The following is a 15,104-nucleotide window of genomic DNA, read 5'->3' as shown; positions in this document are numbered from 1 at the left end:
GAGTAGTGCTACCTGCGTTTAGTGGGTAGACACCAGGGTTGCTGCTAAACATGCTACAATGCCCAGAATAGCCTTCCACAACAAGAATTCTCTAACCTCAAATGTCATTAGTGCTGAGGTTGAGAGACCCTGCTTTAGGGAATGAAATTCAACCTATAGGATAGTCTAAAATCTGTCTTATTATCCACTACCTTGTTTTATTATGAATATTTCAAACATATCAAACATTTAGAACTAATATTAACTATTTTTTAAGGAAATAAAACATATGGGTGCCTTTCCAAGTAAAGTTTTGAAACCCCATTTCCTCACTCCTTCCCCAGAGGCAACTAACTTCCTACAAATGGACTGTGTTTTCTTCTAGTGTGTGCATTTTTGCGCCTTGATTACACATGTAAGTGTCCATGAAACAGCATATTGTACTGCAGAAGCCCTTTGTGATGGTGCCCTCCTCTATTTGTATGTGACAGGCTATTTTTCTAGAAGTTTGAGCAAAGGCATGAGCAGAGAATAGTAGTGCATCTAAATGAAAATGTTTCCATTTTCTAAGTCATTTACATTTCCTTTAAGTGGTGGTCAAAAATTATAAAAGACGTTTAATGTGTTAAATCAGGTTGAAGAAAGGAAACCAAAAGTAATGATTTGCAGATTTTAAAAGGTAGCAGTTTTCAAATCCAGAATCTTCTTTCTGTCGTGACCCAGAGTAGGGTGAATAAGCTTGTCCTTACATTTATTGAAGGTGATGATGGTGCTGACCCCCCTGTCTCTCCCTTGCCTGTACCCTCTCTTTTCCCTGCCTGGCATCTCTTAACCTCTGCTGCCAGCATCCTTGGAAGACATTTCCTCCATCTCTGCATCATTTTTCAGAGCCGGCCAGTTTCTATGGCAACGGTTAGATTGAAAGATGAGCGGCGAGCAGGAGACGAGGCTTGAGTGAGACAGCCGGTGGTGGTGTGTGTCCCTGACGTCACCCTCTGGGCGTCTGGATAGGATGATCCTGGCTACTCCCATTCAGGGCTGCTGTCCAGTGCCGCTTTATTGGCAGTGCTGCCAGGGTCTCCGGTAGCTCTGCAAATTGCCTTCCTTTCTGCTCCTCCTACTCCCTCCCTCCCCCATATAATTTTTCTTTTCATTGCCCACATTCTTGTTTTGGCTCCAGACTGTCGTTAAGAATGTACAGCCTAATTCTGGTGTGTTTCGGGATGTTCTTCTGCCCAATATTCTGGAAGGGCGGGGAGGCATGGCAGCGTTTTACTTGATGTTGATGGCGCTGTGAAGTCCATTCTTTCCTCTGCAAGACTACTGACTATGCAGAAATTTATCGAAGCGGATTATTATGAACTAGACTGGTATTATGAAGAATGCTCAGATGGTAATTATGGCCCCTGCAAAATACAGCCGGGATGTGTATAGGGGCATTGTCTCCTTCTGGGTGGCAGGGGGGTCCTGAAACCTTTAGGGGAGACAGGCGGCTGGTGGGTGGGGGGTACCAGAACTAGCACCACTGGCTCCGACAATTCCAAAGGCATGGTGGAGGAGGTGGCAGGTGGGCAGGGCTCTTTACCGTGAAAGACTCCTGCAGTATGTATGATCATTTGCTTAGAAGGGGAGATGGTTTTTCGTATGCTGGGCTTGTAAGTGTTATACTTCTATTGGATTGAATTCTCTCTGGTGTGAGACGTGAGTGTGTTGTTGATGCATGTATGTGTGCAAGTGGAAATGTGTTCACTGCGCTCTTGCTGTTGGAGGGGTTAGGAAACTGGGGGCTTGGAACAGTGTGTGCAGGAGGTGGCTTCCTGGACTGTCAGCAGCAGGCCTTGAAGACTCTGCCCTTTTCTGAGCCCAGACCTGGGAACTATCGGAGGCTGGAGAAAAGGCAGAAGCAGCTTACCACTTAGCGGGTGATTCAAATGAAGTTTGCGGGTTGGATCCAACAGAGATGGGGGTGGGGCGGTGATGGGAAGGGCAGGGAAAGAATGTGTCCTTCTGTCACTACCTTGGTTTGTGCAGGGAGGGTGTGGCACATTCCAGGGGAGACTGGGTGGAGGCCAAGTGTGTGGCTGGACAGGTCTCAGGAGGTTTCAAGCACATGGAAAATAGCACTGAGGTGCGTTCTCAGAGAGATCACAGTGGGCGGGGTCTCAGGTTCCTGGGGTGTTGGACATCAAAATTGTGTATTACACAGTTAATCTAATCTGTCTTCTTCAGTTTCTTCTTGAAAATGACCCTCATATCACATGCCTTCACAAAAGAAGGGCACAATTAATATATGCACTTTGAGGGTCTGTTCCCTAGTGATGATGTGTTCCCAGCCCTATATGAGCCATTAATAGATAAGGTAAGTGCTTTTTAATTGAGTCGGGAGTTTCAGAATGCTCTATTCCTGACTACATTTGATTAACCTGAATGATGTAACAGGCTGGGACCTGGCCTAGTTAGTAAACTGAAAAACTGCATAATTATCTCCTATCCACTGATTTTTGCCTCGACTGTGGGTTAAGGCTTTCTCAGGGGGTGGTATTTAAATGTGCGGAAAAACTATGCCAGTTCAACTTCACTGTCCCCCGGCTTTAGATGCAGACATTGTCATGTTGGTTCTGTGTACATCTTTAACTGTCTTGAGTAACAAGGATTGGAGGCAGCTCCCAGGGTCATGAGGGCAAAGGATGAATGAGTTCTTTTTTCTTTGGAATATATTCATTCTTAAAGCAAGTTCCCATTCTGTTACCTAACTCCAAAAGGAAATTCTAGAGGTGCTCCTTTTTGAAAACCATCATTGATCTCCTTCTAGTTTCCTTGGTGATTTGTGACTCATTGAACCCTCTCTAACTTTTTAAAGTAAGTGATTGAATACATCCTCACTGTACCATTGGATTAGGGAGCATTGGTTACAGCAGGGTGCTGTCAGAGGCCCGTGGATGAGTCAGGTGTGGCCATAGCTCTGTGGATGCCATCCTAGAAGTGGGGGAAGAAGGTTTCCTAATACCATGACCCAATTGCCACACCATCCAGTTCCCTTTACACCCTGAAATAAAGCCAGTCACTTGCCATGGTCAATCTGGAGGGTGAGCGGAGGCCTGCTCTTATCTGGGTGTCCATCAGAAGGATTTTCTTACCCAGCATTTCCTCAGTTGAGTCTTTTGGCCCTGAGAGACCCTGATCTGTCTTCCTCTAAGAGCAAAGGAAAATGGAAGAGATGGCTCATCTGTTCAAGGGTAAATATATTAATTGCTGTTATTGTCTGAATGTATGTTGAGCAAAATACTTGTCTTTTATCCTCTATCCCGTTTTGGATGAAGGGAAGAAGGTTTTTGAGGCAGAATTTACTGGGACCACTGGCATTTTCATAATCCCATTTAAAGAGGCAGTGAAGTAGGGAATAAAAGGAACAGAAGTCCAGAAATTGGTTTAGGAAACGTACAAAAAGGAGATTTCTATTATGCACTACTTTTGTGGTTACTTGCTTACACATTTCTCACTAGTTGGGTTCCTTCCTAGCTTCAGGCAGGTTAGTCTGGAAATGAAATTTGCCCCTGTTTATAAGTACCTGTCTTTTGTTTGCCTCTCTCTTTTTTATTGCAAGTCAATAGACACGCACCATTGCTTTGTCTCTGATTATTTGGCATTTGAATTGCCAATGAGGGAAGCTTTTAGGGAACTTTTGATACTAATAAAAGGTGAGTCAAATGTTTTGAAAAAGATGCAGAATCATCATTTATGTCAGAGTTACTGACTCACACTTAAATTGCAGTGTTAGCACTGAAAAAGAAGTGTATATGGATGGGAATATAGATTGCAGGCCAATTAGGACCCCACTTTTGAAGTTGGAATTAAGGGATAGCTACTGTTCTCTTATATCTTTGAGGGGTAGGAGAACTTTATTCAGTGTTGAGTAACTGTATTCCTCCCATTTATTAATGTTTGTTATGGTGGTTTTCTATTCAGCACTCATCTCTGCCTGCCCTGCTCTCCCGCCCCCAGAGGAGAATATAACAAGAGGCATGGGACAGGGGCTTATAAGGATAAGACATTGGAGGGGTTGATTACCCAGTTTCTTCAAGTAACTTTTATAAGAGATTTGAAATAGCCAGCAATCAATACAAAATAGCAGTAGTCTTGGCAGAATTTGCACATACATACTCAGTGTTTACAGTTTAAACTCTAGTGTCAGACAGGGTCATGGTTACTCAGATTGGATGCATCCCATCTCTGGTGCAGAACCTCTAAAACTTGGGAAATCATTGAAAATCGTCTGCCTATTAAAAAAGCAGATTCTCAGACTCACATCAGACTAGGAGAAGTCCTGAGAAATCTAAATTTTTTAGCACATACTTTGGGGGATTCTTTACATCACGTGCGTTTGGGAAACTGTGCTCATGTCGGTGGAAGGCAGCCCTAGGCATGGGGAGGGGCTGGAAAAGAATTATTTAGGTCAGTTTCAGGATCTTAGATTGTTTCTTGGCTACACTGGTCACTTTTTCAAGTGTGCTTAGAAAGAGTATGACACCTTTTTAATTTTCAAAAGGGCTTGGGTTCAGTGTATGTCCTTATGTTAAAGAAACAGCCCTCTTTGTAGTTACTCTAGAAATAGGTAGAATGGCAGAAAGAGCGCTGACTGTCTGTGTTTGAGGGCTGTTTTGTACTTCGTGTGGCCACCTGGTGTGGGAACATCCTGGGATTTCTGTGAGCCTCTGTGAACCCAGATTCCCCATCTGGAAAACAGGAGTAACAACACTGGTTGGAACCTTTGTGGAGTGTAAATAAAGTAATAGCTCTTTGTAATCGACAAAGAGCCAGGTCAGTGTTTAATTTTATTTTCTCAGAAACAGTACTAGTTATTAAGTCCTTTAACAAAAAAATCTCTTTGAAAAGGCTGATGGGGTCCTGGCATAGTGGGTCACGCCTGTAATCCTAACATTTTGGCAGGCTGAGGTGGAAGGATCGCTTGAGGCCAGGAGTTTGAGAGCAGCCTGGGTAACATGGTGAAACCCTGTCTCTACAAAAAATCAAAACATTAGCTGGATGTGGTGGCATGCACCTATAGTCCCAGCTACTTAGAAGCTGAGGTGGGAAGATTGTTTGAGCGCAGGAAGGTGAGGTAAGCTATAATTATGCCACTGTACTCCAGCCTGGGCAACCGAGTGAGATCCTGTCTTAAAAAAAAAAAAAAAAAAAGTATTTTGAACAAGGTACAGCATTTTGACCACCTGTTCGTGGCATCAGTTTCTTTTGTAATCAGACTTGCTCTCCATCCCCGCTCACCTCCCCCTTTTATAACCTGATAGATTTGAATGTCGGGGCAGGAGGTGGTCTAGTTCATACTGATTTCACAAATGAAGAAACTCAGGTAGATTGTCGCAGAAGTTATTCTTATAGCTTCTTACTCCATAATGAAGATTTATGGTATACGCAAGGCCAGTCTGGTGTGCTCTGTCCTCACCTGATTTCAGTGATCTCTAAAGTGTCACCCAAGATGGCGGTGGCTGGTTCGTGATTTTTTTTTTTTTTTTTTTTTTGGTGCATGAGTGAAGTTTTGTTAGAGGTATTTTAAGCATTAATTGAAAAACTGCATTTCTGAACTGAGTTTTTGAATTTTCCTACACGTTGATGCAAACAGATCCCCAGATCCCCATTCCTCTGTCTTGTGTTTTATTGTGTGATGCACCCATGAAGGTAGAGGTTGACTTCTCTCTTTCCACACACAGCACTCTTCTCTATGGTTATTAAGGGGATTAAAAAAAGAAAAAGAATGAAATGTAAACAGTTTTGTAATGTAACTGTTTTAGAATTTGTATTAATATCACTGGCTGTAGTACAATAGAGATAATGCCCTCTCTGACATAGGAGCTGAGGCCTAGAGGCTTGGCAAGAAAGCCAGAGCAAGCCCAGTACCCAAGTTTTTGGAGCTTTGTGGTGCTCTTGTTTATTTAATTAATTAATTAATTAATTTTTTCTTTCTTTTTTTTGAGATGGAGTCTTGCTATGTCATCCAGGCTAGAGTGCAGTGGCACGATCTCGGCTCACTGCAACCTCCGCCTCCCAAGTTCAAGCAATTCTCCTGCCTCAACCTCCTGAGTAGCTAGGATTACAGGTGCTGGCCACATGTCTGGCTAATTTTTGTGTTTTTAGTAGAGATGGAGTTTCACCATGTTGGCCAGGCTGGTCTCGAACTTCTGATCCGCCTGCCTTGGCCTCCCAAAGTGCTGGCATTACTGCACCCAGCGTTATTTATTTATTTTGAGGCGAGGTCTTCTTCTTGTCACCCAGGCGGGAGTGCAGTGGCATGATCACGACTCACTGCAGCATTGACCTCCTGGGCTCAAGCGATCCTCCTGCCTCATTTTTAAATTTTTTTTGTAGAGATGGGGTCTCACTGTATTGCCCAGGCTGGACTCGAACTCCTAGGCTTAAGTGGTCCTCCTGTCTCAGCCTCCCAAAGTGCTGGGATTACAGGTGTGAGCCTCTTTGCCCAACCTTATTTATTTATTTAAATCGTATGAGCAAGGTCTTCGGTAGGGCCAACCCTGCTCTCTAGGAGCAGAGAAGTGAAATGTGAGTGAGGAGCATTGAGCATCAATGGGACAGATGAAGTGGAGAGAAAGTCAGACCTGAAGGAGATGGGGAGCAGTGCTGAACCAGACCTTGAAAGATAGGAGGAGTTAGGCCTTGGGAGGTGGGGGTGTTGAGGTATAGCAGAGGAAAAACTTCATGCTTCTACCCTGCTTGATTCAGTAGCTAGGTGCCCTGAGAATCAAACTGATAAAAGACATTAACAAGAGAAAAATCAGTTTTAATTATGTAAGTAGGCACTGGCAATCACAAAGAAATAAGAGTCAAAGAGGCAATTAAAATTTGGAGGGTTCTGTATCATCCCAAAGGGCAACAAAGTATGGAGAAAAGGTGAGACAAAGGAAAAGGGGTTTGGGGTTCCTGCTGGGGAGTAAGTTACGGGAAGGCAACTTGGAAATGTGGGATATGCAAGGCTTGTTTAATAAGGTATGTGGAGATTCAAGTGGGTGCCTCGTCCGTTGATAAGAGATTGTACAGGAGACGGAGACTCCAAATGTAAATTTCCTTTATAAAAGGGAAATGTATGCTCTGTTTTTAGAGCTTTTCCAGCATCTGCTGTTCCTCAGTTGCTTGTGCTCAAAATAAACCTTATGCCAAAGGGGCATATTTTGTTTGGGGGTGGCAGCCTGGTCCCCTTCACAGGTGAGCTAAGGCCGTAGCATTATGTGGGCAGAAGTTAACAGCTTGTTTTGTCTGTTTGAGGTGTGGTGGGAAGCCAGGCTGGGAGCAGAGGCTGCAGGGGAGATGCAGGCTGTGGAAGCCAAGAAAACATAGAGTTCCCATCTTGAAAATAAGGGGCACCCTTTAGATCAGTGCTATCCAGTGGAGCTTTTTGTAATGCTGTAAATGTTCTTTTCTCTGCGGTCAAATATGGTAGCCACTGGTCACATATGGCTGTGGAGCACTTGAGATGTGGCTAGTGTGACTGGATTTTAAACTTTATTTAATTTTAATCCATTTAAATGTAAACATAAATAGCCCCAGTGGCTCGTGGCCACTCTTTGGACAACACAGGGTAGAGCTTTGGGAAGATGACTTCTATGGAGTATGTCAAGTAGATGTGAGCAGGAGACAGAGAACGACGTGCCTCCACCCTGCAAGAGGTGATTGACCCTCCCCTCCACTGGTCTTCCTGTCCAGTGTTCCTGGAGATGGATCAGGCACTCACTCTCTGCTTCCCTGCTGTGGGCCCCAGTGTCTAGTCTACGCCTTTGATACAGCACACACATCTGTTACTTAACTGTCTTTCACACCTCCAGCTCCAGGCTCCATGTCCAGCCTGGCCCAGCTCTCTTCATCCCTCAGTTGGCACAGGGATTCCCAGGCTTTCTTGCCAGTCTTTGGGGGTCCTATTTTGCTTTGACTTTTGGAGAAACTACACTCTCAGGGAAGATGCCCTTTGGCCCATCTCTGCCTTCAACCGTGAAGTGAAGGCAGATGTGCATGAGTTTGGAGAATTCTGTCACACCCTTGCAGCAGGAGGGGAGGAAAGAAGAGATTGGGAGAGGGATATCCCGAAGAGTGTCTAAACCCAGAGAAATGGGGTGACATGAAGCATCTAGGGGTTGGTCCTGTGTTCAAAATTTCATGTCTTACACAGCAGCCAGCCTGAAGGGGCTTCCACTGGCCTAATATGGGGCAATTTGAACATCAAAATAAATAATAATAGTCAAGGATTATGACTTATAGAATAAAGGAAGAATCCATGAGTCTATACTGATATAAATAAATGAATGACTAAATAATGGGAGGGAAGAAAAAGTTATTACTAACAATAGAAAGCCAACTAATAAGTGTTGGAATGATGGAATTAGAAATTAGAAATTCACCACTTTCCATCCACATAAATGACGAAGACAAGACTTATTCAAACTAGTGGTCTCAAAGTATATCATTGTGAAACACTGTTGAATAACAAAGGGAAAAATAATAGCGTCGCAGTGGGGAAACCAAATGATCAAAGTTGACATTGAGCTTTAAAAACTGGAGCTTTAAAAATTACTGATGGGGGCCGGGCACAGTGGCTCATGCCTGTCTATAATCCCAACACTTTGGGAGGCCGAGGTGAGTGGATCACTTGAGGTCAGGAGTTTGAGACCAGCTTGACTAACATGGTGAAACCCCATCTTTACTAAAAATACAGAATTAGCCAGGTGTGGTGGTGGGCGCCTGTAATCCCAGTTACTTGGGAGGCTGAGGCAGGAGAATAGCTTGAACCTAGGAGGCGGAGGTTGCAGTAAGCAGAGATTGCACCACTGCACTCCAGCCTGGGAGACAGAGTGAGACTCTGTCTCAAAAAAACAAAACAAAACAAAATAATCATTACTGATGGATGGGACCAGGCATGGTGGCTCACACCTGTAATCCCAGCACTTTGGGAGGCTGAAGCAAGTGGATTGCTTGAGCCCAGGAGTTTGAGACCAGCCTGGACAACATAATGATGAGACCCTGTCTCTACAAAAAATAAAAAAATTAGCAAGGCATGGTGGTATGTGCCTATGGTGTCAACTACTTAGGAGGCTGAGGTGGGAAGATCGCTTGAGCCTAGAGGTCGAGGCTGCAGTGAGCCATGATCACACCATTGCACTCTAGCCTGGGCAACAGAATGAGACCCTGTCTCAAAAAAAAGAAAAAAAAAGTTAACATTGGCAGTAGTGGGACCGCTCCACAGTAGACGCCCCCTGAGAAGATACACTGAAGAGAAAGTAACACCACTTCTGTGTTTTCTTGCCGAAAGTTCATGAACAGAATCTAATCATAAGAAAACACCGGGAATACCCAAAGTGAGGGACCTTCTACAAAATAATTGGCCTGTATTGTTTAAAACATCTATGTCTTGAAATATGAAGACTCAGAAATTGTTTCAGATTAAAGAAAACTTAAGAGACCTGACTGTTGAATGAAACACATGATCTTGGGTTTCTTTTGCCATAAAGGATGTTGTTGGGACAACTGAAGGGAATCTCAAAAAGGTCTATGGGTTACAAAATAGTATTGTTTCAGTGTTGAGAAAGAGAAAGTAAATGTAGTAAATGTTACCATTTGGGGAATCTTTTTGTACTATCCAGGAGTTTTCTGTTCTATCCTTGTAACTTTTCTGTAAAACTTAACTATGTACCCCCAAAAAACAAAATATTCGTTGTTCATTTCCGATGGAGGGATACCAGTGTTTACTGTAGTGTTCTTTAAACTATTCTGCATATGTTAAATATTTTTATAATTAAAAGTTGGGGGAAAAGTAATAAAGTCATGTTCTAAATATTATGTAATATATAGAGACTTGGACATCATTTAGAATATCTAAGTCTCTGTATATTTCATAATAGGGACACTCTAGATTTGAATTAAAAGATAAGTATAAATGAATTTATTATGAGTAAAGTCACTTGATAGTATTTTTGAATCGGTGAAGTTAGCTTTTGTTTTCCTTTATGTACACTGTGGCCAGCACAATATCCTACTCATCTTATTGTCAATCTGATACTTGCTGAATGAATCATGCACAAGGTGGAGCTTCTTCCTCTCTCTTGCCTTCTTGGGGGTTCAGAAAAACCATTTGTGTCATTCACAACACTTTATAGATGTGCCCACTGTAATCTGAATTGAATTAGTCTAATCCGATAAAGCTTATTGATATTAAAGAAACATTTTTTGAGTGTGTTTATATTTAAAGCTTATGCAGTACTTCAATATAGAATTTTGAACTCCCTGCCTGAATTTCTACACTTTCTTTTTTTTTTTTTTTTTTTTTAACAAAGAACACATCTTTAACATGGTAAAATACAGCTCTCATTTTCAAGTTCTAAAAAATAAACTAGAGGGCCGCACACGGTGGCTCATGCCTGTAATGCCAGCACTTTGGGAGGCTGAGGCATGCAGATCATGAGGTCAGGAGATTGAGACCATCCTGGCTAACACGGTGAAACCCCGTCTCTACTAAAAATACAAAAAAAGAAAAAAAAAAAAAATTAGCCAGGCATGGTGGCAGGCACCTGTAGTCCCAGCTACTCGGGAGGCTAAGGCAGAAGAATGGCGTGAACCTGGGAGGTGGAGCTTGCAGTGAGCCGAGATTGCGCCACTGCACTCCAGCCTGGGCGACAGAGTGAGACTCTGTCTCAAAAAAAAAAAAAAAAAAAAATTAACTAGAGGATGCATATGTCCTTAGACTTTTAAATAAAATCTTTATTACCGCTGGTTTTCTATTTAGAGGCACTTGTATATGATCGCATATTAGTCTTTATGGAGGTAGTAATTCAATTTAGCTGATATTTTTAGCCACCTGAGCAGAATTCTTGGCCCTAAGAATTCAAAGATGAATGAGATGTACTTCCTGAACTTGTGCAAAAAATTGTTTTATGAAGACCTTGCCTCGGCTAAAATCTTCTCTCTTGGCTACCTGGGGGAGGCAGCTGGTCAGAGAGGTTGGAATAGGTGTCCTGGTGTAGCTGTTAGGAGCAGGAGACCTGCACATTGTAGCTGGGAGATGGCTGAAGCACAGAGATTACAGAATGAACTGTGATTCTCTGAGATGCTAGTACCCGGGGCTGCCTTTCACTGGGTTTGACAGAAGAACCTGCCATTCTCACTGTTACAGGCAAAAGCAAACAGTATGGAGGAACTGATATCAAGGTATGTAATTAAACTGTGGCTTCTTTTTGCAGGCAGCTTTGCAAGCAATTAGGCTTTAGATTTTTTTCTTACCTTGTTCTAGTAATTAGAGAGATCTTTATAAATTTGGCCATGGAAACACAAATTTAGGGTGAGAGCAGGATTTTATGAAATGCTGATTGATAAAGAGAAAATGTAGGTTATTATCAAAGAAGGACTGGGATGAATTACGTTTAATGTGGTAATGGTCACTGCATTTTTTTCCCCCTTTTGCTAGAAATCAGAATGATGCCTTCCTTCCCTTGCTCAGCACTGTCAGGCAGTTGTCACAGTTAGATTGGTCTCCACATCTTAAGCCCGCCCACAGGAAGTCTCTCATCTGAGGGCGTTGGGCAATGCTTCAGCAGGACAACTCCTCCGCCAGTGCCCCACCTTTAGACAGGTGTGCCTGCTCAAGGCTTAGTTGGTGTTGCCCCATGCAGTTGCTGTGAGACTTCTAGGAAGCTACCATTCCTCATTGCTGCTGGGGGAGGAAAGGTGGAGAGAGTCTGGAGGCCGAGAGCTTGCAGAGATCCTGTACCTGCCTGCAGGGCTTTCCTCTGAATCTCCTGCGCCTGGCAGGGCATTCCCACTCCGCCAAGTGCTTCACCCCGCCCCGCCCCTCCCCTCCCCTCCTCTCCTCTCCTCCAGGCTCGTAGGAGCCACCCCCTTCCGGGTCCTGCCCGGGTGATGCTGGGCCAGGAGCTTTGTGTATACCCCTCCACTTCAGCTGAGCCAGGGCATGTCTGCGGCCCGGGCCAGGGTGCAGCGTGTGCCCTGGGGGCCCGGGCCTGCATGGCTCCTCTGGGTAGGGGGTTGGAGGCACCCCCAAGGATGGTCCCTTAGGGTGATGTTTTGGCTTTGGGGTGACTTCAGCAATGTCCCTGAGAGACAAGGGCGGGGAAGAAGAATGTTTTGAATACGACTGCCAGGATGAAGAGAGGAAGCCCACCCACAGGCAGCATGACACTCAGGACCTCTTGGAAGAGGGTAAATTCTGTACTTGGCTCAGATTTGATCCTTTCCTTGTTAGTGTCTAAATAGGCTTCAGTGTTTTGCTGATTTCCTAGCGCACTTTTTTTTTTTTTTTTAATTGAGGTATAAGTTAGAGATCTTATGCAAATGACTTAAAGGTGTCCTTGTAAGAGCCCCCGCCCCCTCACCCATAGAACAGCATTTCCAGCTCCTCAGGAAGTCCCTTGGTCCCTTTCTAGTTTACATCTACCTTCCCAGAAACAATTATTGTGACTTCTGTCACCTTAGATTTGTTTTGCCACTTCCCGATCTTTGTAATGGAATCAAACAGGGTGTATTCCTTTGTGTCTGGCTTCTGTTGCTTAACTAAGGTCTTTGAAATTCATCTTTGTTGTTGCAAATATCACTAATTGTGTGTGGGTTTTTTTGGTTTTTTTGTTTTGTTTTGTTTTTTTTTAATTTGTGGCATTCCAGCATTCTGTTTTAAGAGAATCAGTTGTTATCTTGTGACTATTTGGGTTTTGATAAGTTAAGGGACAAGAGACCAGTCTTATTAAATGACGCATGTTTTTGTTCTGGCAGTGTTTATTTTTTAAAACATTATTAATCACTTATCTGAAATAAGGATTTATTAAATCTTAGAAATATTTCAAAACGAATAGCCCAAGGCTGACATTGAAATCCAGGAGGCCCACTGCTGGCTCTCTTAAAGAGATGCTCCTTTGCAGGGAAAAGGGAGGATGTTAGGTAAAGATAGGCCCAGATGCTGGTGGGAGCTTTCTAGTTGGCCTTCCAGGGCTTTCACCCACAGCCCAGAGAAAGGGGCTTTGGGGGCTGGTCAGGATGTGTAAACAGTGACTACGTGGATGTTCTTTAGGTCCCTTGAGTAAAAACATTCAGAATACGTTTCAAACTTCTGCTTTAGTATGGTCTATTTTCCTGTCTCGGGATAACTTTTCTCTTTCCTTTCCTTTTTATTTTATTTTATTTTATTTTTTTTTGAGACAGGGTCTCATTCTGTTGCCTAGGCTGCAGTGCAGCAGTGTGATCCTGGCTCACTGCAGCCTTGACCTTCAGGGCTCAAGAGATCCTCCCACTTTAGCCTCCCTAGTAGTGAGTAGCTGGGCCCACAGGCACACACCAACTTGCCTAGCTAATTTTTAAAATTTTTTGGTAGAAACAGGATCTCACGAAGTTGCCCAGGCTGGAACTTCTGTTTTCAACATTATAATCGGCCTTATACTGAAAATATTTTTCTTTCGAAGTTACTGTTCTAAAAATATTGTTAACACTTCCCCTCCAGGACATCTGCAAATATTTTATTGCAGGAAGAAACTGGGAGAAGCCAGGAGAGGGTGAGGGACTCAATGCTGAGGCCTGCATTCTGGCTGGTGCCCTTCTGGCCTTGTCTTGAAGGAGATGGGGGAGGGGAGAGGAGTGACAGGATTGAGGATTTGTTAGGTCCCTGGAAGGGATCAGGAGAAAGGTGTCCATCTGCCCTTGTAGAACTAGGGCTCCCCCAGATTTAGCTGGATTAGCTTCCTGCCCCTTTAATCTCTGCTGCTTCAAGTGCAGCCAGGGCCCTCATCACCTGGGAGCTTGCTAGAAATGCAGAATCTTAGGCCCCAGCCCAGACCCACTGAGTTAGCATCTGCCTTGTAACAAGAAAGCCAGGTGATGGGCATGCATGTTAAAGTATGACATAAGCTGCTGCCTTAAAGCCTAGCAAGATTTTTCTAAAAACCAGTCATTGAACTGTATGATTCTAGATTAAAGGCTATACAATATTCTGGAGAAGTATCATATATCCTAGTCAAGAGAGGAAAAAAATTGGTGTTGTGCCCATTTCATGTATATAATATATATAAATATGTGATGATAAATATACAATATATAAATAAAAAGGTTATAAATATATATTATATATAAATATATGAAGAGAGACAGAGACTGTCTCTCTCTTTCTCTCTCTTCATATATTTTGTCAACTAAGTGAAATAACAGGCACTAGAACTTAGAGAAACCACAGCTTATTCTGAGCCAGGCTTGAGGACTTGAGCCCAGGAACACAGGCTCAATATAGACCGAGACTGTGTCCTGAAGTAGACGGCTTGAGGCACAGTAGATATGCATTTTCTAATAGGGGGAGACACATTTTCTAATAGGGGGAGACGTGTGACACAGAAGGTGGGGGAAAAGGATAGTGAAGCAACAGTTCCTTTCCTGTAATTCTGTTTGGTGCACAGCGATGCTGTACATAAGATAAGGTAAATATACAGTTGAGCAGTAGGGAGAAAGTTTAGGTATCTTAAGGGTCTAGTGGAGGGTGACTGATTTCGTCAATTCTGTCTTTTGTTCTACATCTGATAAACAGGTTTCTGACCAGTTCCTGTCAGCAAAATATTTGACAAACTCCATTTACCCAGGCAAGAGGTCAGCTTTAGTTTATAGGCCTAGGTCTTATTACCCTCGTGCTCATCTGCAGCCATCAGGGGCCACTGTTAAATTTTTTGTTAGAAATTTTCTTTTCCTGAAAATTTATGTAGATGCATGTATTAAATTTTTAAAAACCAAGAGCTAGATGATGATGATAGTGAATGTGCACTTCCTAAGTACTTGGCACCATTTTAAGTACTTTATGTGGATTAATGCATTGAACTTTTAAAACATTTGAGGTCAAATACTGTTATTATTTTATAGGTTTAGGAGGAAATGTAAACAACTTATGTAAAGTCACACATTGAGTTAAGTGGTCCCAGCCTATTTAGAATGACTGTGGAACTCTCTGCTCTTAACTATGATGCTAGCAGTTCTCAAAGTGGAGTCCCTGACCAGCAGCATCAGGATCACCTAGGAACTTGTTAAAAATGCAAACTTCTTGGAGGCCAGTTGTGGTGGCTCATGCCCGTAAT

The 15,104-nt window shown here is 43.2% G+C and overlaps 1 protein-coding gene across 12 annotated transcripts in view; it reads left to right on the top strand.

Annotated features, from left to right (window-relative positions):
- The window catches only part of TRAK1 (trafficking kinesin protein 1), a 211,307-nt gene that overhangs the window by 130,855 nt on the left and 65,348 nt on the right, over nt 1-15,104 (top strand). For 3 of the 12 annotated variants that reach the window (XM_038004112.2, XM_038004111.2, XM_038004108.2), the window contains exon 1: nt 1,009-1,372. The exons of 7 other annotated variants lie outside the window; for them this stretch is intronic. In XM_038004112.2, coding sequence (XP_037860040.1) covers nt 1,309-1,372 — 64 coding nt within the window. In that variant the 5' untranslated portion in view covers nt 1,009-1,308. Of the gene's footprint in view, nt 1-1,008; nt 1,373-11,925; nt 12,208-15,104 lie in introns of those variants that run through there. 2 more of the 12 variants (XM_073010310.1, XM_038004105.2) reach the window with 1 other exon arrangement.

This window comes from Chlorocebus sabaeus, chromosome 22, assembly GCF_047675955.1.
Source record: "Chlorocebus sabaeus isolate Y175 chromosome 22, mChlSab1.0.hap1, whole genome shotgun sequence".
Taxonomy (NCBI): Eukaryota; Metazoa; Chordata; class Mammalia; order Primates; family Cercopithecidae; genus Chlorocebus; species Chlorocebus sabaeus.
Note: the sequence above shows the minus strand (reverse complement) of the source record. Positions and strands in the feature narration are given on the sequence as shown.